At 44.6% G+C, this 23,986-nt stretch overlaps 1 protein-coding gene across 1 annotated transcript; it reads right to left on the bottom strand.

The window, feature by feature from the left end:
• Positions 1-1,363: 1,363 nt before the first annotated feature.
• UBL5 (ubiquitin like 5) lies at positions 1,364-23,495 on the bottom strand. The gene is made up of 5 exons (XM_073622512.1): positions 23,344-23,495; positions 18,641-18,704; positions 4,303-4,386; positions 4,151-4,188; positions 1,364-1,650 (listed from the first exon to the last, which is right to left on the bottom strand). Exons 2-5 carry the CDS (start codon positions 18,694-18,696, stop codon positions 1,607-1,609), a joined length of 222 nt encoding a protein of 73 aa, XP_073478613.1. The 5' UTR covers positions 18,697-18,704; positions 23,344-23,495; the 3' UTR covers positions 1,364-1,606.
• Positions 23,496-23,986: the final 491 nt, after the last annotated feature.

Raw genomic sequence — 23,986 nt, 5'->3', positions numbered from 1 at the left:
CCATGCCCGCAGTCCCTGACCATCCCTTGTATCATATTTCCAGTTTCTGACCATCTCTTGTATCATGTTTCAGGTCTCTGACCATCCCTTGTATCATGTTTCAGGTCTCTGACCATCCCTTGTATCATGTTTCAGGTCTCTGACCATCCCTTGTATCATGTTTCAGGTCTCTGACCATCCCTTGTATCATGTTTCCGGTCTCTGACCATCCCTTGTATCATGTTTCCGGTCTCTGACCATCCCTTGTATCATGTTTCCGGTCTCTGACCATCCCTTGTATCATGTTTCCATTCTATGACCATCCCTTGTATCATATTTCCAGTCTCTGACCATCCCTTGTATCATATTTCCAGTCTCTGACCATCCCTTGTATCATGTTTCCAGTCTATGACCATCTCTTGTATCATGTTTCCAGTCTATGACCATCCCTTGTATCATGTTTCCAGTCTCTGACCATCCCTTGTATCATATTTCCAGTCTCTGACCATCCCTTGTATCATGTTTCCAGTCTATGACCATCTCTTGTATCATGTTTCCAGTCTATGACCATCCCTTGTATCATGTTTCCAGTCTATGACCATCCCTTGTATCATGTTTCCAGTCTATGACCATCCCTTGTATCATGTTTCCAGTCTCTGACCATCCCTTGTATCATATTTCCAGTCTCCGACCATCCCTTGTATCATATTTCCAGTCTCTGACCATCCCTTGTGTCATATTTCCAGTCTCTGACCATCCCTTGTGTCATATTTCCAGTCTCTGACCATCTCTTGTATCATATTTCCAGTCTCTGACCATCCCTCGTAACATATTTCCAGTCTCTGACCATCCCTTGTGTCATATTTCCAGTCTCTGACCATCTCTTGTATCATATTTCCAGTCTCTGACCATCTCTTGTATCATATTTCCAGTCTCTGACCATCCCTCCGTAACATATTTCCAGTCTCTGACCATCCCTTGTATCATATTTCCAGTCTCTGACCATCCCTTGTATCATATTTCCAGTCTCTGACCATCCCTTGTATCATGTTTTCAGTCTCTGACCATCCCTTGTATCATGTTTCCAGTCTCTGACCATCTCTTGTATCATATGTCCAGTCTCTGACCATCTTTTGTATCGTGCCCATAGTACTTATTTCTTGTTGTGTGTCTGTTGTCTCTGAGACTGAATACTCATTTCATTTTATGTGTGGCCCATTGGCGATGTCAAGGGCCAACCTTTGAGGCTTCCATATGAAGAAAGTTGGCCACTACTCGTCTAGCTGTTTATTAAAACGACTATAGACTTTTTTGCGTCATACAAAATGACGGTATTTTGTTTTTATTTTAAACAAAATGCACAAATACCTGACCAAAACCAGGATTAACTTTCAATTAATACATTAGCCAATGGTTCATCTTTATTATGGCTGTTTTCTTTTTGTTTGCTTTTTTTTGGGTAAAAACGGGGAGAGAAAAAAATAAATGAAAACAATTCTCAGATCGCTGGAATCTAAAGAATACAGTCTTTATGGTGACAAAGTAAAATTTCACCAATCTGAGCAGTGAAGAAGCAGGAAACGGTATATTCCATCATAGGAAAAAAAAGTGCGGCAAGGTGCCAGAGTTACTGGTAGTATAATTCCAGGTTCATTCCATCGTGGATTTCATCTGAACAGTCAATGTTAAGGGAAAAATAGCCTACACAATGCATAGTAATGCTTTATAAACAAAAATATGAAAGAATAAAAACTAGAGAGGAAATATTAAAAGCAGAATCAGGGACTTCAACAGGGCTCCCCATCCAAACTTTTCAGTCTGAAACGAATAAAGGGAAATTGGAGCTGCAGACCAGGCCAAACAACATCAAAGCAGGCTTGAATATGAGAGGAAAAAAAGCACTCACATTGCCTCATCTGTAAATAATTTGGGAATACACAAAACCTTATAAAAGCAGGCTTCATATACATACAGTCAGGTCCATAAATATTGGGACATTGACACAATTCTAATCTTTTTGGCTCTATACACCACAATGGATTTGAAATGAAATGAACAAGATGTGCTTTAACTGCAGACTTTCAGCTTTAATTTGAGGGTATTTACATCCAAATCAGGTAAACAGTGTAGGAATTACAACAGTTTGTATATGTGCCTCCCACTTTTTAAGGGACCAAAAGTAATGGGACAATTGGCTGCTCAGTTGTTCCATGGCCAGGTGTGTGTTATTCCCCCATTTACAAGGAGCAGATAAAAGGTCCAGAGTTCATTTCAAGTGTGCTATTTGCATTTGGAATCTGTTGTTGTCAACTCTCAATATGAGAGCCACAGAGCTGTCACTATCAGTGAAGCAAGCCATCATTAGGCTGAAAAAACAAAACAAACCCATCAGAGAGATAGCAAAAACATTAGGTGTGGCCAAATCAACTGTTTGGAACATCCTTAAAAATAAAGAACGCACCGGTGAGCTCAGCAAAGACCCAGAAGACCACGTAAAACAACTGTGGTGGATGACCGAAGAATTCTTTGCCTGGTGAAGAAAACACCCTTCACAACAGTTGGCCAGATCAAGAACACTCTCCAGGAGGTAGGTGTATGTGTGTCAAAGTCAACAATCAACACTTCACCAGAGTAAATACAGAGGGTTCACCACAAGATGTAAACCATTGGTGAGCCTCAAAAACAGGAAAGCCAGATTAGAGTTTGCCAAACAACATCTAAAAAAACCTTCACAGTTCTGGAACAATATCCTATAGACAGATGAGACCAAGATCAACTTGTACCAGAGTGATGGGAAGAAAAGAGTATGGAGAAGGAAAGGAACTGCTCACGATCCAAAGCATACCACCTCATCAGTGAAGCATGGTGGTGGTAGTGTCATGGCGTGGGCATGTATGGCTGCCAATGGAACTGGTTCTCTTGTATTTATTGATGATGTGACTGCTGACAAAAGCAGCAGGATGAATTCTGAAATGTTTCGGGCAATATTATATGCTCATATTCAGCAAAATGCTTCAGAACTCAATGGATGGTGCTTCACAGTGCAGATGGACAATGACCCGAAGCATACTGCGAAAGCAACCAAAGACTTTTTTAAGGGAAAGAAGTGGAATGTTAAGCAATGGCCAAGTCAATCACCTGACCTGAATCCGATTGAGCATGCATTTCACTTGCTGAAGACAAAACTGAAGGGAAAATGCCCCAAGAACAAGCAGGAACTGAAGACAGTTGCAGTAGAGGCCTGGCAGAGCATCACCAGGGATGAAACCCAGCGTCTGGTGATGTCTATGCGTTCCAGACTTCAGGCTGTAATTGACTGCAAAGGATTTGCAACCAAGTATTAAAAAGTGAAAGTTTGATGGATGATTGTTAATCTGTCCTATTACTTTTGGTCCCTTAAAAAGTGGGAGGCACATATACAAACTGTTGTAATTCCTACACCGTCCACCTGATATGGATGTAAATACCTTAAAATTAAATCTGAAAGTCTGCAGTTAAAGCACATCTTGTTCATTTCAAATCCATTGTGGTGGTGTACAGAGCCAAAAAGATTAGAATTGTGTCGATGTCCCAATATTTATGGACCTGACTGTACCTCTTCTAATAATTTGTTCCGATCTGTTGTGATCATGGGGCTCCAGGAATCTCTTCAGCTGGCTTTCACTTCCTATAGGACATAGGCAAACCCCCAGGCAACAGTGTTGCACATAGTAGCCTATCGTCACACAAGTCCTGTAAGGTATGTGTCTGTACTGAGGAACTGGGTATGTGAATAGACCAGGCATCACTAAATGGCAGATCGCAGTCTGGATCGAGTCAGTGTCCCATACGGACCCCTGCGGTCCCACCTTTTAGGAGTCATTCTGCCCACAGCCATCACTGCTGCCAGTGCTTAGAGCCGGCAGAGGACAAATGTAGCATCGAACCGATGCTGCATCCATCTAGGTAAGTATGGTAAAAAAAAAAAAATAAAAAAAAAATTCCCATACTTCCCACTACTCTGAAGTCCCCGACTGACCCACCTTAACAGGAAGCAGAAGCCAGAAAGGCTCCAATTTCAAGTTGGCAGTAAATGTTCTTCATATGCTATACTCTCCTGATTCTCCAACAACCAAAAGGTTTGGCATATTTGTACTTCATCCATACAACCACATTATGTATAAAAGGATACAGTCACCGAGTGTCACGTGGTCCTTAAATATTGTGTACCTGAAATCAAGATACAACACTTTTTTATAACAGGTGTAAGATATGACACTTCAAACACAATTTGCGCTAGGTCCCAGCATACACATTATATACATGATGTTCCCCTGTGCTCACCATTTCTTTAGCACTATTTTGTCCCACCGTGTGCCTGTCTGAGCTGCAATCAGTTTCTTCAGATCCTTGATGGTGTCTTCTGAGCTGGGCAGGAAGTCAAGGAGTCACTGGAACCAATTGTTTCAAAGCCACAGACAGCTGCATCACATCTTTATTGAAAAGACTTTAGCAAAAAAGCCACTAGAAAAAAACAAAAACCTCACTTTCCCACTTATTGCATGGAAATTATTCTGAAGTTTTGACTGTATGGAATTTACATCACACAGCAGAACATTACCACTAGTTTTCCACCAAGCCAGACCATGGGTTTGCTGTACAGGGCTTTCATTACACAGCGCAGTACAATCTAGTAGTGATACACCGAAATGAAAACTCTGGACCGAAACCAAAAATTGCAGGATGCACTAGGCTGAAATCTATTACATTCGACTTTTGAATTAATCGTTTTTAAAGCGCTTTTGCATTTAAAATAAATAAATAAAAGTACAATAAAAATGCACCTCTTTAAAGTCCATGTTTGTCTTCACACTGGTCCGTTGCGGTGTAATGCACCCCCCCATTGAAATGTGCAAAAACACATCAATAATGCACCTGTGTTGCGTGTTTGAGTCACATGACCTATAAAAATCACATGTGTTTTTCAGTGGCCATTATTGGCAGCTTTTTTTTTTCTATTGGCAAAACGCTGATAACCATATTTTCGGTGGCCGATTTATCGGTGCGTCCCTACAAGCTAAGCCCATTAGTTTCACAGTCAGTTATTGAGTTATTGTTCTGGAATTCTCAGCCATGCCCTGTTTGGATCTTGCTCATGAATGTGTGGTGTAGTCCCTCGCGCTAAAATGAGTACCGTACTAAATCAATATAAGATGACTTGAAATAGAAAATAATACAAATGGTGAAAAGCATATGAATAGTGATGATGTCTCTGTGAACTGCAGCAAAATCTGAAGTGTTCACTTACACTCAGCAAAATTAAAATGATAAAGTGATTTCGCGCTTCAAATCTATCACATTCAAAATTACATGTGTATACATCTGTATAAATAAATAATATCTTACAGGCATAAAATAGTAGTGCAAAAACAGTAAAGTGCTCCGTATAGGAAAGTGATCATCCAAAGTGCTGATGTGCTTAAATAAATCAAAAGTTTATAAAGTGCTTCTTCACTGGGACCATACGCGTTACGTCACCGCTCGTGACTTCAACTGTCCCCAGTTGAAGTCACGAGCGGTGACGTAACGCGTAGGGCGTGGCAGAGAGCAGACGAAACCGGAAGTCAGTAAGGAGGCGCCTCAGACGCCGCTCCTCAGCTTGTTTATGCTTTCATGCTGTTTTTAACCTTTTTAAATGTAAGAGTCCATTTCTTATTTTGAATAAACAACATTCCTACTCAATATACTACACCATTGGAGGTCTCTTTCTCTCCCCTTCCTTTTTATTCCTCCCGAGCGGTGGAGCCCAGGTGGGCAATCCCCCTCTTCCCCCCCCCCCCTGTTTTTTCTAACTGTTAGGTGCTCTATATTGAGAATACCACTGCACCACCAGAGAGGTCCCCACCTGAACGGCACCATACAACATCTAATTAAGAGCCTGATTGATGCCTTTATTTACCTTATTTAAGGTGAGAGTCTAGAGAGCCCGGTTCCACCGGATCCCTTCAATTTTCAACATCACCATCACCTCTTCCCTCCACTATATGGTCCCAGTGAAGAAGCACTTTATAAACCCTTGATTTATTTAAGCACATCAGCACTTTGGATGATCACTTTCCTATACGGAGCACTTTACTGTTTTTGCACTACTATTTTATGCCTGTAAGATATTATTTATTTATACAGATGTATACACATGTAATTTTGAATGCGATAGATTTGAAGCGCGAAATCACTTGCTCATGAATGAACATGTTGGTGCTTAGGAGGAAGTGTCCCCCATGTCCATGCGTCATTCATGAATACTAATTAGCAAAGGGGAAACGTAACTGCCATTCTCTTGGGTTGGCAATTGTTGGCTGAAAAAAGCAGAAAGTTGATGTGTGAACTGACAGGATGAACAGGTATATTTCATTTTTTATACAAAGGAGAAAACAGAACGGTCAGGTTTTACTTCTATCTGGTGTTCCGTTAAAGAGAATTCCCCTCACTTCCTCTTCTGACAACACAGACACACAAGTGAGGAGAAATCTCTTTAAAAGCGGTGGTCCGCCCACCACTGCAAAAATTAAAAGCCAGCAGCTACACATACTGCAGCTGCTGGCTATTAATAATCGGACACTTACCTGTCCTGGAGTCCAGCGATGTCGGCACCGCACCTGATGTTTTCATCTGCTGTCGGGTGCTGCCGCCTCCATTGCGGGCAAGGGAACCCCAGCAGTGTAGGCTTGCGGCTTCACGCCGGGAACCCTACTGCGCATGCGCGAGGCTCCGCTCCTCTCTCTCACTGGCCCGGGGATAGGGAGAAGTGGAGGGAGCCAAGTGGTGACGTCAATAGCCGCGGCTCCCAGAAGTGGGAACATGATACCTGTCAATCAAGTGGGAACAGGATATCCTGTCTCTCCCCCCCCCCCCCCCGAAAGGTGCCAAATGTGGCACCAAATGAGCGGAAGTTCGACTTTTGGGTGGAACTCCACTTTAAGGGAGCCCCAGATAGCAGAAAAAAAAACTCACAGGGGTTCTAACCTTTCCCCACTATATTCCAAACTAGAAAAACTATGGATACACTTTAAAGTTGTAAAAGGTTAATAATCACAAATAGACTACTATGACTTTGAACTTTGTATAGTGCATCCGGAAAGTGATTTTTTTTTTTTTTTTTCTTTTTTATAAATTTGCAAATATTTGAAACAAACTTCTTTCACGTTGTCATTATGGGGTATTGTTTGTAGAATTTTGAGAAAAATAATAAATGTAATCCATTTTGGGATAAGGCTGTAACATAAATTGTGGAAAAAATGAAAGCTCTGTGAATGCTTTCTGGATGCACTGAATATGCAGAATATTCAAACTGCTAAAAATCCACAATGAAATATTATATTTATTATTATTATACACAATTTATATTTATCTATTCTTTAATAAGGCTTACCTGTACATAAAATGAATATCTCCTAAACCGCTCACCTTGCATGCAGCCGCTGACGTCAGTGGTGCATGCCCCGTGAATGCCCAGCTGAAGGTTCGGCAGACGCTGCCAGACCTTGCTGGAAAGAGAACTCATGCGCAAGAGTGGCGTCATCACAGCTCCGGCCATTCACAGCGCTGGAGCCGCGAACCCGGAAGACATGCCAAGGGCAAAATGTCAGCTCCCGTGGCATGGACCGGGATTAGATACCGACGCCTTCTAAGGCAGTGGTTCTAAACTCCTGTCCTCAGGACCCACTAACAGGCCAGGTTTTATGTATTACCTTGGGGAGATGCAGACTAGAATTCTGCAATCACTGAGCAGCAAATTTTATCACCTGTGATGTATTTCAGTTATCTTGCAAACCTGGTCTGTTAGTGGGCCCTGAGAACAGGAGTTCAGAACCACTGCTCTAAGGTAAGAATTTCATAATGAGCTAGTATGCGCCGCATACTAGCTCATTATGCCTTTGCCTTACAGGTTTTTTTTTCACCTGCAGGTATACAACCACTTTAATATCACTTTAAATGTACTAGCAGAATTAGATACACTAACAAATTGAAGCCACGCTCCAGCTGACACTTTATAGGCAGTTACTGCAAACCGTTTTTTTCCTTTTGGGATAAGGCTCTGTTTCCACTACTGCGAGTTGTTGTGCGACTTGACACATGTGAAGTCGCATGACAAGTCAAAACCCATGTATTTCAATGGTCCCCGTTCTAATTGGTGCGACTCAAGTCGCAGTGACTCCAAAAAAGGTTTTTGCACTACTTTGTTCCGACTTCGGTGAGACTTGTTCTCACACGGTTTTCACCAGTCACATGACATCGCACCAAAAATCGCATAGCAAAGTCGCAGTGTAAATCGCGCAACTTTGGGGACGCAATAGTGGAAACATAGCCTAAAGGTCTTATATAAATAAAAAACGATTATTGTAATCACCCCTGTCAGTGGTAAATGGTTGGTCTCATTCCTGTAACTGAAACATCTGCAGGACAGCTTGTTCTTTTGAAAAACAACAAACTTACTTGGCTGGATCACCAGAATAAAAGAAAGACAGCCTAAAAAAGAAAACAAATGCAGCCACAACATCTAAGAATTAGTAAGCTACAATAGATGAAATGTTTTCTTTTGTGTTTCATTCTTCTTTATTAAACTCCGTGCAGTGGGTGGGTGTGAACCTTTGCATCAGATTTGTCACTGCGGGAGGGTATGTTGGCTGCATGCGAGTCATTTCCAAGCCGTAAACAGTGCTAGAGGAAAAAATGATGGTACATCACTCCCTCTTACCTGAAGACTGAGGCTAGGAGGATAGGGAGCTAGTCCGACCTTCTAAACAGACATGCCCTGTTGAATGAGCATGCTGGTGCCTAGGAGACAGGGGTCTCCTAGGCACCAGCCTAAAAAAAAAAAATAGTAAAAAAATAAAAGTTACACCCAAGCACATAAAATCCCCCCCCAAAAATGTTGAGGCCCGCCACATATACGCACGTACAAACAAATGCATACATGGGGCGCCTACGCATGAAAATGTGTGATACGCATGTTACATATGCCATGCACGCCAGAGTGAGAGGAACAATTCTAGCAGCATGCCTCATCCATAACGTTAAACTGATTAACTATAGGGGAGATTGGTCGCCATTTCATTGGCAGACTCAAATTTAAGGTTTGACATGTTGGGTATCCATTTACTCAGTGCAATCTCGTCTTTTATAATTTTACCAAAAAAATTGGGTAATTTATTGCGTTTTTGTGCCCCCTAAAATTAACGTTAGTGTGTTTTTTACCTTTGCTGTAATATCATGTGACATTCATAATTGGAACTACCACTATTTTATGTAATCTTTAGGCCTACAGTGATTTTTTAAACATGTGCAAAAACGGCTCTGACAGTGAAAGGGTTAAAGATTAAGTTCACCTTTAGGAAAAGGTTACACGTTCTGTTTTTAGGGTTGAACATGTAATATGTTCCCACTCCTGCAGCTGCTTGACGATCTGAGCCCTCTGTGTGACAGCAGTGTGTGGAGAAGTTCCCCATACCAGCTGTCCTTTTTTTTTTTTCTAAAAAACCCCCAAAAAACTAAAAAAGGGCGTGGCCATGTGTTGCTCCACCCACACGGTTGTATCATTCGAGTTCTCTGGATGAATCAACTATAAGTACCGACATCCTTTGCGGCTTTTGGCTTGTAGCTCTCAATGAACCTCCACAGCACTGTTGAGCGCTGTGGTAGCAAACTGCCTGGCCGTATGATGTACTGGCAGACAGATTAAAGTGTAAGTTCAGGCAAAAACTAACTCCAAACCTGCTCTCCGACACACTCTTCTAAACCTAATCTATTTATGGGGCGTGGCCTGACGCATGGAGCTGTAAGACGTGCTTGCACACAGCTCCCGGATCCCTCGGCTCCACAGACCTCATAACGGTCCGAAAATCAGCTCAACAGACACCAATGGGGAAAGATAAGTCCAAGGCACCTAAGGGCACCATTGGAAACCGTCAGGGGGGCGATTTGGAGGACTATTTCGCCTGATCTCGGTCTGCTTCACAGCGCCGCCCCGAGAATCCAAGATGGCACCGGACCTGCCATCCCCAGCACGCTCTGACTCGGCCCTGCACACTCAGGTGAGCCCACACAGCCAACTTTCCCTCCCCGAGGACCCTGACTTTACCTCCAGGCTTACCAGGAGCCGTTCCAATGTCTCCCTGGGCTCAGGGGAGGGCTGGGACATGGAGACTCAGATCAGATCCCTCCACAGTTACATCAGATCACTGCCCACTAAAGCTGACTTTGAGCACTGTGTGCACAGGATTGAAAAGGCACATAAAAAAGAGATCTCTGACCTTAAAAAGGACATAGAGGCACGCTTTGAAGACCTAGAAACCACTGCAGACAGCCTCAGAGACTCTGTACAGGCACATGACAGAATTCTCAATACCCGCACGGTCATGTTTCCCTACCAACAAGACGATATCAAAAATCGCAATCATCGAAACAACATACGCATACGGGGGGATCCCTGAATCTGTAGACCCCAAAAATCTGCCTGCGGCCGTGACGGCCATCTTTAATCAACTGCTACAACACCCCAAGGATGACCCCATCGAATTGGATCGTGTGCACCGAACCTCAGGTCCCCGAACCACTGACCCCTTCTTTGTACGCAACACCCTATGTCAGGTCCATTTCTACAAAATTAAGGAGAAAATAATGAGGGCTGCCAGCACACAACACACGATCCTCTTCAATGACACCCCTGTGATGCTTCCCCCTGACCTCTCCCACCAGACGCTGGCAATGAGGAAAGCATTGAAGCCACTTACGCAGCTTCTGCAATCAAGGCAGATGAAATACCAATGGCGATTGCCGTTCCATCTCCAAGTACACCACGAGGGTAAAACTGCCATCTTCCGCACTATGGGAGACCTACCCTCATTCCTCAGTACACTGGAACTGCTGCAAGTTGCCCTGCCAGAATGGCCGTTCTCTCCAACTACCCCGGGTCTACCCTTTACCCCGCAATGGCAGAAACAGGGCCACAAACGTAACCCCAGATCTACACTCCAGCAGGATCCCAACGATTGAACTCTAACTAGATTACCTTTCTGGCTTTTTCTTCCTCCAGGGATCATCCTTGTGACACCCCGTAGCCTATGTAGGCTGAATTCACTGACATCACTTTTTTTAATGATGGTTTTTGACTTCATATATTCATCTACTTAAAGTTCACTTGTCCAGTGATCTGGACTGATACCTGTGTTCCATACATGCCTTTTCCCCTTCTTATTGATCTCCCCCTCACAATTCTTTTTTAGGTTGCCTTGGTTGATCCATTCACCTGTGTGCCTCCACACATCATAGGTTATGTATATTGCCTCTTTGAACGCCTGAAATACATGTATATGTTAGGCTGACATCCTCCACCAAGGACTACCGCTATATATTAACCTCTAGTTCATTTATGTACTACTTGTTATGCTGATTTTCCTTCATCCTGTTCATAATCCTGACTACACATTGAGGTTTCATTATTACGCTGTCCAATGGTTGGTTATGATTTTTGTGGTTATCCCCCGTGTAGCCAGGGTACAGGGAGCTGCTCGGCCCTGTAGTCTTGTCCCGCACCCCCCTTATGGGCTTTTTCTTTTTTCCTCAGTGCCATTATGAGCACTGAGGAGTACACAGCTGTGTACTTTGATAGTTTTTTTTTTATTCCTTACTATTAGTCTTTTGGAGCCACCTAGTGGCCTTTTTTGTTATTGCTCAATTTTTGCTAAATTTGACCTGTTGGTTCCACCCCCATTATCACTAAATGTAATTGCTATACTGTCTCCACTAACAACTTCCAATTGAGTAAATGTGGTTATGTCTATGACAATTGTTTTTATGTGGTTCCTCTGACTTGTGTCACCTCTCTTTCACCCTCCCCCCTTTCTTTCTCTTTTCTTCCCCCTTCTCCTCCCTCTCTCCTATACCTCTCTTGACCCTATTGCCTTTGCCAGGGGCTGCTGACTCATGAGACTTTGGACAGGCCTATCTCATTCCACGCCTACCTAAACCCCCTTATGGCTACTGACAGACCAATTGCATTAGCATCTTTTAATTGCAGAGGGTTTAACCACTTCCCACAGAGTGGTTCAGTTATCTTGACTGGGCGTCATATGACGTCCAGCAGGATAAAATGCCGCTACCGCGCGCCTGTGGGGGCGCGCATCGCGGCGATCGGTGGAGTGATGTGTCAGTCTGACACCCTGCTCTACCGATCTTGGCAAAGAGCCTCCGGAGGTGTCCAATCATGGCTGATCACGATGTCAATAGGAAAAGCCGTCGATCTGCTTCTCCTCACTCGCGTCTGACAGACGCGAGTAGAGGAGTGCCGATCGGCGGCTCTCCTGACGGGGGGGGGGGGGGGTCTGCGCTCATTGTTTATCAGCGTAGCCCCCCCTCGGATGCCCGCACTAGACCACCAGGTAAGCCGCCAGGACCACCAGGGAAGCAGGCAACATGTGGATGGCAAGGTATGTACCCCATGGCCATCCACCTGTGCAAATTATGCCAGATCTGTGCCAATCAGTGCCCACAAATGGGCACTGACTGGCACCATTATATTTCAGTGATTCCCAGCAATGCCACCCATCAGTGTCCATCGGTGCCACCTATCAGTGCCCAGTGCCCACCTATCAGTGCCACCCATAAGTACCCATCAGTGCCACCCATGAGTGCCCATCAGTGCCACCTATGAGTGCCCATCAGTGCCACCTATGAGTGCCCATCAGTGCCACCTATGAGTGCCCATCAGTGCCACCTATGAGTGCCCATCAGTGCCACCTATGAGTGCCCATCAGTGCCACCTATGAGTGCCCATCAGTGCCACCTATGAGTGCCCACCAGTGCCGCATACCAGTGCCACCTATCAGTGCCCAGTGCCGCCTATTAGTGCCCATCATCATTGCCCAGTCAGTGCCACCTCATTGGTGCCGCCATATCAGTGCCGCCATATCAGTGCCGCCATATCAGTGCCCGTCAGTGAAGAAAACGTACTTATTTACAAAAAAATTTAACAGAAACAAAGAAAAACTTGTTTTTTTTCCATAATTTTCAGTCTTTTTTTATTTGTTGAGCGAAAAATAAAAAAAACACAGAGGTGATTAAATACCACCAAAAGAAAGCTCTATTTGTGGGAACAAAATGATAAAAATTTAGTTTGGGTACAGTGTTGCATGACCGCGCAATTGTCATTCAAATTGCGACAGCGCTGAAAGCTGAAAATTGACCTGGGCAGGAAGGTGTCCAAGTGCCTGGTATTGAAGTGGTTAACACACCGGAGAAGCGGAGCCAGATACTCTATCATTTCCATAAAATGCATTCTAAAATCTTGCTGTTGCAAGAAACACATTTTCGCACGGGCTCCATACCCACCCTACGCAACAGATATTACCCACAATGGTACCATAGTACTAACCCCCAGGCCAAATCTAAAGGGGTTTCCGTTGCTTTCCATAAATCCTTCAACCCGGAAGTATTAGACTCCCTTATTACTGTGGCAGGTCTTTCATCTTTTTAAAACTGAAACTAAACAATTTTCTCTTTACAGTGGCTAACATATACGTTCCCAATGTGAGTCAGGCTCGGTTCCTCTCATCGGTCCTCACCAGACTATCCTCTTTCGGGGGTCCCTGCTTCATCCTCGGTGGAGATCTCAATGTCACCTTGTCCCTGTCCGCAGACACATCCTTGGGTAAGTCCTCTGTTCCCTTCTCGACATTAACACGTATAAAATCCCTGCTACACTCCTCCCATCTGGTGGATGTCTGGCGTGTCCAGCATCCCACAGAGAGGGATTACAGCCATTACCCTGCAGCACACAACTCCTATAGTAGACTTGACCACTTTTTAATCTCACAATCTCTGTTAGACACTCCCCTCCAAGCATCCATAGGTCACTTGCTCTGGTCCGACCATGCCCCTGTCTACTTGACACTAGCACGACCCCCGACGACCCGCAGAGGCACTCACTGGAGACTCAATGACAACTTACTATGAGACTCTGTTTGCATGGCCGAGGTTTCTAAAGCCATTAAGAACTTCATGTCGGACCACTCCTGGGACACTACCTTCCCCCTTAATCAATGGGAGACGTTAAAATGCGTGGTACGGGGTGTACTTATACAGCATGGCTCTCGCCTCAAAAACGATATACACCGCCTCCTTTCCACTATCGCGGAACTTGAATCCCTCCATCAACAAGACCTCGACCCCACCATCTTTGTACAACTATCCAATGCCCATTGAGATCTACTCCAGCTCCTGGACTCACACTCCCTGACCGCTAGAGATAGAGCGCCTAACCACTACTACTCCCTGGCAAACAAATGCAGTAAACCTCTGGCGCGGGCCCTTCACCCTAGACCCCCTCGTCACTCCATTCCCTTTTGCTACCCAACCCAACCAGGACAAGACGTTCAATACATCAGGTATTTCCGCCTTCTTTCGACAATATTATTCACAACTTTACAACCTATCACGTACAGTCCCACACACCCAGAACGTTCCCTCTCGCGAAGATATGCATGACTACATTACAAAAACAGCGTTACCCACCATTGATACATCAGACTCCCTAGAGCTCGAAAAACCTTTAGCCACATCCAAATTTTTACAAGCCATCAAAGACCTGAAAACAGGCAAATGCCCTGGACCAGATGGATAGCACCACTTTTGGCAAAAGCTTTCAACTCTATTGATGACTCGAATTTACCCTCTAAAGGGTTACTATCTGCCAACATCTCCATAATACCAAAGCCGGGCAAAGATCCATCCCATTGTAGTAGCTATAGACCTATATCCTTGCTCAACATAGACCTTAAATTGTTCGCAAAGATATTGGCTACCCGCTTGTCCCCCCTTCTCCCAGGAGTGATCCATACTGACCAGGTAGGGTTTGTCCCCGGCCGAGAGGCAAGGGACAACACCACTAAAACGATCCACCTCATATCCTTTATACAGCGCAAAGACCTGAAAGCCTGCCTTTTATCCTTTGACGCTGAGAAGGCATTTCATAGGGTTAATTGGCGATTCTTATGGCTTTCACTTGAACAACTAGGCATAGGACCAAGCTTTATCACTAAAGTAATGTCATTGTACTCCCAGCCCTCTGCCTCAGTCTAGTAAACGGCACTGCATCGGAACCATTTGACATCTCGAATGGTACACGGCAGGGCTGCCCCCTTTCCCCCTTATTGTTTGTTATCATCATAGAACACCTAGCATGTGCTATACGCCAGAACATCTCCATCCGGGGCATACAAACGCCCTCCTACCACCACAAGCTATCACTATATGCGGATGACCTCTTAGTCTATATACAAAATCCACATATCTCATTACCATCTCTCTTCCTGGAATTCCGACGATTCGGCTCCTTTAGCAACTTTAAACTTAATATAACCAAAACGGAAGCCCTCAACATCTCCCTCCCTGCCCATACGCTGTCCCTTTTGAAATCAAACTTCTCTTTTCAATGACAAACAAAAGAGATATCATACCTGGGAGGTTACCATCCCCTCTAATCTCGCCAACCTATTTTCACTGAACTATGTCCCGTTACTCTCCGACATACGGAAAGACCTAGAGGAATGGGGGGGGATCCCCCTTGCCGTGGTTCGGGCGGATTAATACTCTTAAAATGGACACTCTGCCCAAACTCCTATACCTCTTTCAGATGATCCCTGTCATAATCCCCAAATCTTTCTTCACCTCTTTACGCTCCCTGGCGATCAGATTCATGTGGAACCGTGGGCTTCCCAGAGTCAAATACAAACTGCTCACTCTCCCGAAGATACGTCTCAAACGTACTGATTGGCCTCAAGCGCATTCTTTTGTACATCATATACAGGGGACACCGGTCCTACCAGAAGGATCCTGTGACTGGCTCACTACTCTGCATATGTCCACATTCACTAAACACCTACAAGCCTCCTCCCAAATACACCGTCCCCAATCCAGTTTTGGAGGACCTATGCTCCCTCCCTGAAACACCCAGGCACCTTCTTTCATCCCTATACGGCCTATTACAAGGCCTAACACACGACCACCTGCCACATTATACCAGGATGTGGTCTGCAGACTTGGGCGAGGACATCTCCAGACCGGATTGGCAGACCTCGTTCCACTTTACAAATAAATGAACGATATCTTGCTATTCTCAGGAAAAGAATGACAAGATCCTATCCAGGTGGTACAGGGACCCTGCCACTTTGCACAAAATTTTTCCATTTTCTTCAGCATCCTGCTGGCGTTGCAACGCCTCTACTGGGACTTACCTACACGTCTGGTGGGACTGTGAGAGGATCCGCCCCTTCTGGACTCAGGTATTTGAATGTCACAATAAAATTTATAATGAAACGTTACCGACTTCCCCAAAGATTGCTCTCCTCTCCATATTACCCGGGTCTATAACACAGAAACTGAACCTACTACGTTTTTTTATGTCCTCAGCGAGACAGCTCATTCCATCATATTGAAAGACAACCACCACTCCTCCCTTGTCACGATGGGTTTCGACCATGAACGATACCATGAGAATGGAGGAGATGCTGGCCCTAGACAATGACATGTATGAAAAGTACAGGATGCTGTGGTCTGTCTGGCTCCGCTTCTCCACCTCAGACACCCTCATGAACATACTATCGAACCCACCAAGAGTCTCCTAACGAGAACCTTGTCCCCGAGGCACACTGGCCCATGCAGCCATTGACACGCCACCCTATACTCTAAACATTTACTTCCTCTAGAAAACGTTTCCTCAGCAGCTCCTTCACTCTCCCTTAACCTTCCCTCCTTATGCCTCTCTCTCTACTTCTCCCTCTCACTATCTTATTCCCTGTCTCTCCCCGACCCATCCCTTCCATCCCCCCTTTCTTCTTCTTCCCCTCTCTCTCTCTCCTTTCTCCAAACTGAGTTTTTCTCTTTTACTCTCTACAATCTACATGTGTTCACCTATACCATGAACTTCAAGGCTTACTAGCCAGAACCACCTCTTGTACCAAAGGACGGTCCTTCACTCTAGCTTAACACTACTAGAGAACGGGAGTCAAGCTGTGACCGATAGCCATTGGGCTGACTCTCATTACATGTTTGTTTGTGACTGTCCATGGATTGTGAAACTTTATGTTGTTCACTATGTTTTCTATGAAAATGTTAATAAATATATTTTAAACACTAAACCTAATCTATCTAGCTCTGTAAAGCAAAAAAAAAATTGCTGTACTTACCTTTTCTGCAGCCGCTTCGGTGTCCAATCTTACACTGAGCTGTCAGCGGCAGCTTTTCTGTGAAGGCAGGTGCAGAGGAGGCAGCAGACAACGAAAGCCTCATAGTAACTCTATTGGTAATGTCACTTCCCAGCCATTGTCGGTCCTCTCCTGCACACAGCATCCGCCACTGGAGACCAGATCGGCTGCAGAAGAGTTAAGTACAGCGATTTTTGCTTTACAGGATTAGATAGATTAGGTTTATAATGTGGCAGAGTGCAGGTATAGAGTTAGTTTTTGACTGAACTTACACTTTAAAGTAAATTTACCTGCAAAAAAAAAAAAAAAAAAAGTGCATTTATTGTTTTTCTTTAAAAGATGAACTTATCCTTTAAGGGAGCGGACACCGGAGCTTGATTTGGCTGCACAGCATGCACTTGTACTGAGCACTCAAGTGCTTCTGTGTGCGAAGCCCCCCAAAAAATGATGCTCCTATCTCTTTAAGGAACAAGCTGTAGCATAGTGCTTTTGCTTTGTCAATTGTCCCTTTCCATCTTCTACAGTACCTGGTTGATCCTGCCTGGTCTTGACTTCCTCCCTTCATCTGACGTATCTTAGATACATCAGAGGGGATCTGTGGCACCTCCTACTCGGCTCCCTTAGCTCGGGATAAGGAAAGATGGAAGGACACGTGGCCGCTACTAAAAAAGCAAAGCAAAAAAATTTTAAAAAGTTTTCATGATAAAAAAAACAAAAAAACACAGTAGGCTAATCGCCTACAGACAAGGATGTTCAAACTATTGGGGACATTTGTGTTTACCACTTTAGGACAGCCCGAAACTCCCCTTTCTTGACGAGCACCCAATTATTGCTCTTCACTCTAAGGTCTCTCTCTTCCCCAGGTGCTGTGCTGGAGACAGCATGGAGGGGAGTAGGAGATAAACAGTGCAATGTTAAAAACACTAAAAGTTTAAGTCACCATAAAGCCCCTTTTTGTTTTCAAAGGCCCCAGATATTACTAAAAGCACCTCAGATTTAAATATGGTTTTGGTTAAATTTTATTTATTCATTTTTTTTATCAGGAAAAGTAGATTGGGACTCCCGACTTAGTCCTTTGGACAAGTAGTTTTTTTTTTTTAAATGTCTACACCCCTGGGAGGAAGTGTCCAATGTGCACGTGCCATTCATGAATATGAATTAGCTGCAGAGAGCTGACAAGGGTAAGAGCAACTGCCATTCTTCTGAGTAGACAATTATCTGCTCAAAAACAGTAGAAAGTAGATGTGTGAACTGGCAGGATGAATAGGTATACTTTTTTTTTTCTTTTTTTAATGTAGAGAATTAAAAAAAAGTATAAGAAGAAACCCGATATATAAATACATAGAAATCAAAGGCGAGATTTACATTTTAGACTGAAATCCCATTTCAAATGCTTCAAATAACGACTTTGATAAGGATACTTGCATTTTACCCGGACTTTCTTTCCCAAACGGTCATTACACACCACCTCAATCATGGTGAGACCTAGCAATGGGGGGGGAAAAAAAAAAAAGAAGATATTTAATAATCAAATGCCGAGACAGAAAACAGCAAAGACACACTAATCCCGAAACATACAAGCTTTGATAATGGCAATGGATTAACCCTGTACTCCCCCAGTCTTAGGTCTGCACATGATCAGGACTAAGGAGCTTCTATACCCCAAGTCCCGCCAAGTATGTACTTGTAGGATTACATCGTCAGTGCTCATTGCCTGAACCCAGTAAAAATGTAAAAGTAAAGATGCTGAGCACGCTAATGCGTTTACAGATGACATCATCCAGAGAGTCTTATAATCCAACACAGGGAAGTTAGCAGTGGACAGCACCAGCCCATTCAGGGCAAAGTAACAGGAACTCTTGTAATAACCTCACACAAACTGAGATTCTCATTCCTAGCCCTTCGTCTGAACTGTATGTCTAAACCTAAATAAAGGGTTCAACTCTTACTTCTTGTGACAGTTAGCTGCTTAGGCCAGAGCACTGCATCCTGGGAGGTGATCACATGCCCCCCCATGCATGGAAGAACTGGGGATTTAAAGCGGAGTTTCAACCAAAAATGGAACTTCCTCTTTAAGGGAGGTGACCCCATGACATGCCACATTGGGCATGTCATTTTTTTTGGAGAGGGGGAGCGGATACCCTATTTTTAGAGGGTCCCAGCACCCACTTCCTCCAGGCGCACCGCGGCACCGGAAGGGAGATCACCCCCTCCCCCTCCCTCTTGGCAATCATCTGGGACACGTCACAGGTCCCAGATGATTGCCCGGTCAGTCACGGCGTGCGGCGCAGCTCGCACATGCGCAGTGGGTGCCCGGCTGTGAAGCACACAGTTGCAATGCCAGCGCCGCAGAGAGGAGGGGGAGATGAGTGGGGCTTCGTTCCCCCACGTCGCTGAACCCTGGGACAGGTAAGTGTCCGATTATTAACATTAATTAATTTTTTATTTTTTTTAAGCAGAACTCCGCTTTAATAAGGTCTCTGGCAAATTAATGGAGCAGTAGAGGAGCGTAGAGAAATGTAAAAAGCAGGATGGGATTGGGGGGTTGTTCTCACTAGAGAACCTGTCATGTTACCTTGAATGGGCAAGAAGATGAATTCTCTTGAAAGCGAGCCTGCACCTTGTCATAGTAGGTAAAGGAACAGGTTCACTTAACAGAAGGCACAATAAGCATCCTGCAAATTCTTTCCCCTCACTTCATCCACTACTCTGACCCTTTGTTTCCTCAAACCCCTGTGTAGAGCACTTGCGGTGCAGTTTTTAAAGGACGTTACTCAGAAAAACTGCACCAAAAATGCTTAGGTCCCTTTCAAACTTGTGCAACTTTTCCTGCGACTTTGGACATCAGAGTCACATGACAAGTCATACCCCATGATTCCCAATGATAACCATTCAGATCTGTGCGACTTCAAGTCGCACCAACTTTAAAGTAATCCCTGTACTATTTTAATCCGACTTTGCTGTGAGTTGAGGTCCATGGACCTCAAGTTTACACAGGCATTCCCTGAAATTGCGGCAAATTTGCAGCTGCAAAATCGGGTGATTTTAAAGGGCAGCATTTTTTCTTGAGCTTTACATGTGCTTGTTTTTAATGCAAAAGCGCTTGAAAAACTCCTCAGTGTGAAAGGGCCTGTAGGGATTGATTTACTAAAACTGGAGAGTGTAAAATCTGGAGCAGATCTGCAAAGAAACCAATCAGCTTCCAAGTTTATTTTTGTCAAAGCTTAATTGCACAAGCTGAAGTTAGAAGCTGATTGGCCACCATGCAGAGCTGCACCAGATTTTGCACTCTCCAGGTTTAGTAATTCAACCCCCATAGGCCCTTTCACACTGAGGAGTTTTTCAATCGCTTTTGCATTAAAAACAAGCACATGTAAAGCTCAAGAAAAAATGCTTCTCTTTAAAATCAACAAATGTTTTCACAGTTTTAGTTTTGTTTCAGTTTTAGTAAATCAACCCAATTGACAGGTATCATCAAAAAATCATCACTTCAAGGCTTATAGTTTTGCTATGTTTACACAAAAAGGGTCTGATGGTCCACTGAAGAGAGAAAATTATTACACCGAATATTGGGTATAATTAAAGAGGGTCTGAGCCTTCTCGCGGTACACACTGCACACATAAGCTGCAAGCCGTATACCAACAAAATACTCCATAATGTGGATCTATACTCACCTCCCTCACCTGCTGCCAACATCTTTTGTCAGTCTTCTTCTGTATACCAATCTTTGGCTGTGCTGGGATGACATCACTCCTGTGTCTGCACAGGAGTTCATTCATCTCAGCAGAAACCAAGGCAAGCGTCTCAAGACACACATAAACCTCAGGACAAAGGATCAATATATATTTTTTTTTTTTGCAAATGAAACTTTTATTACATATGCTTTTCTGTACACAGAATAAAGACACTCCAGTGCATGCGCAGCTCAGTTCACATTCTGGCACAATGTCTGTGTACCGCACTCCTGCACATGCACTGGAGTGATGTCATCCTACTGCTGGTCAATCAAGACAGTTGCAGGCTAGCACATGGGAGAAGATGCCAGTGAGGAACATCACAAGTAATGGATTGTTGAAGCAGAGGTAAGTATTTGAGTTTTTTTCATTCTGCTTTAAAGCGGTAGTAAGGTCTGCTTTTTTATTTATACCTACAGGTAAGCTTAGAATAAGGCTTACCTGTAGGTACAGTTAAAGTGATTGTAAAGTCTCGTTTTTTTTTTTTGTTAAAAATAACAAACATGTCATACTTACTTGCTCGGTGTAGTAATTTTGCACAGAGCAGCCCAAATCCTCCTCTTCTTGGGTCTTTCCCTCCTGTTGAGTGCCCCCACAGCAAGCAGCTTGCTATGGGGGCACCTGAGCCGAGCCGCAGCTCCCTATGTCCATTTAGACAGGGAGCCGTGGCATGGCCACGATTCCTCTCTCTCCTCATTGGCTCACTGAATTTGATTGACAGCAACAGGAGCCAATGGCATCACGTTGCTGTCTCAGCCAATAAGGAGACAGAGTCTTGGGCAGTCGAGACACTCCTGCAACATCGCTGGATGGAAATGGGCTCATGTAAGTATTAGGGGGGCTGCTGCACACAGAAGGCTTTTTGTCTTAATGCATTAAGATAAAAAAACCTTCTGACTTTACAACTACTTTAAAGGGGCTGTAAACCCTCAGGGTTTTTCACCTTAATGGATTCTATCCATTAAGGTGAAAAACCTTCTGTGCTGCAGCTGCCCCCCAGAGCCCCCTTTTTACTTACCTGAACCCAGTGTTTCCAGCGACGGGGAGGAGCACAGCAGCTCCAGCCGGTGTCTCGGGCCCTCACTGGATCGATTGAAAGCAGCAGCAGCCATTGGCTCCCGCCACTGTCAATCAAATCCAATGACGCGGGAGTCGGGGGGGGGGGGGCGGCGCCGGGTCCTGCTGTCTGTGTCAATGCACGCAGCAGCAGGACACGGGAGCATACCCGCACGATTGCCCCCAGGGAAAGTGCTTCTCCGTCGGGGCACTCGAGAAGAGGAGGAGCCACCAAGAGCACCGCAGAGGGACCCCAGAAGAGGAGGATCAGGGCCACTCAAAACCAACTGCACAGAGGGGGAAAGTATAACATGTTTGCTATTTAGAAAAAAAAAAAAAAACAGACTTTACAGTCACTTCAATATCTCCCAAATGTGCATCGTTTATGAGATATTTACATGTGTAGCAGCCGGTGACGTCACTGGTGCATGCGCTCTCAATGGATGGCACGCTGTCCACAGAGAGCTTTGCCGCGGCTGTGACTTCCGTTGTCGGAGCTCAGTCAAACAGCCGGAACCCAGGAATCAGAAAGGAAGAGCGGTTAAAGATGGAACCTTTGTCAAGGATGACAGCGTGTCACTGGAGGGATCAGTTTTAGGGTAGATCTGTCATAATGTGCTAGTATGTGATGCATACTAGCACACCATGACAACATTATACTACAGGGGCTCCGTTTTTTGTTTGTTTTGCGGTTTACTCCCACTTTAAGATGGTTACTTCCTTGCAATAGAAAACCGTACACCTACCTCTCTGCTACAGCCTCCAAAACCCCTCTTCAATATATGACAGCCCCCCACACAGGATCATTCAGATCAGTTACCATAATAATACTTCGCTTGTTGGTGACAGCAGCAGTAAACTGTCACTGGTTGCTTCCTGAGCACTCACTCCTCCCCTGCCTGTATCTGACACCAGAACTATGCCGACAGCGTAGGGCAGTCGTTGGCTCCACCCATAATCGCAGTCCTGCAGCATGGAACGTTCCAATACTCGGCACCCAGCTGGATCCTGCAGGACTCAGTCCACAATCCAGGGACCATCCACACAGGATCCCACTTGGTCACCCCCATGTGACAGCAACCATGTCTTGTGATTGGCCACTTAGGCAGTGCTCTGGTGAGGAGGATGCACCCTGGTGAGTCTGGTAATTCATGGGACCTCAGCAGAGGAGCCCCAAGAAGAGAACCCCATTATTACTGAGCCACCATGTATAAATAAAGGCTCATTTATCAGTGACAGCACTGAGACTTATTATATTATAATGATCTATACTGTGCCCCCCACATAACATCATCCTCTGTATCTGTATACATTGTATATTTCATTCTCTTACCGGTCCTCCACCTCAAACACCAAGCAGATGAATCCCTTCGCCAGGCAGTACGACTCTATGGTAACATCCGCCGGAATAGAGGCGCGCTGGGCGGCACCCTTGTCCTCTGTGATCAGTGCGGCAGGTGTTCTGCTCTATTGGAGGACCGCTCTATGGTTGGCTGTGGGCTTGTGTCTGTAGAACTGCCGAGCTGTTCCTGGAATGTACACCAGAGGGCGCTCACATACCAAAGAGAGCCGTCACATTGTAGTTGCATCTCTGTCTAGTTATCCCCCTCTAGGAGGTCATTGATGCTGCAAGTAAGACTTTGAGACACTTGATTTCTGTACTTTCACCAGCAATTTTTTCCACTGGTGACAGGGTCTCTTTAAAGGTTGTTTTTTTATTTTCCAGTAAGCAGTTGTAATCACACCTGCCAGTTTCCATGTAATGAGTTTCACAGTGACTCAGAAGCGATCAGTCATTGAAAACAATACTCTGTCATTGTTACGTTCGGTCACCGGGTTCGCACGGTAATCTCCATTCTTATAGGACAGCTCAGCAGAAACATGATGCAACAACAAAAACACCCAAAAAAATAAAAACAAAAGAATAGAAAAAAAGCTGTTTCTTTTTGGCTAGAAAATAACTCAGAAACCCCAAA

Source organism: Aquarana catesbeiana, linkage group LG03, assembly GCF_042186555.1.
Source record: "Aquarana catesbeiana isolate 2022-GZ linkage group LG03, ASM4218655v1, whole genome shotgun sequence".
Taxonomy (NCBI): domain Eukaryota; kingdom Metazoa; phylum Chordata; class Amphibia; order Anura; family Ranidae; genus Aquarana; species Aquarana catesbeiana.
Note: the sequence above shows the minus strand (reverse complement) of the source record. Positions and strands in the feature narration are given on the sequence as shown.

Excerpts from the sequence above, each read along its gene's own strand:
- UBL5 (XM_073622512.1), bottom strand. The coding sequence starts at position 18,696 with ATGATTGAGGTGGTGTGTAATGACCGTTTGGGAAAGAAAGTCCGGGTA. Across the intron at positions 4,189-4,302 it reads AAAATAGTGCTAAAGAAATG|GTACACAATATTTAAGGACC; the intron begins GTGAGCACAGGG and ends TCTTGATTTCAG. Across the intron at positions 1,651-4,150 it reads CCACGTGACACTCGGTGACT|ATGAAATCCACGATGGAATG; the intron begins GTATCCTTTTAT and ends TTGACTGTTCAG.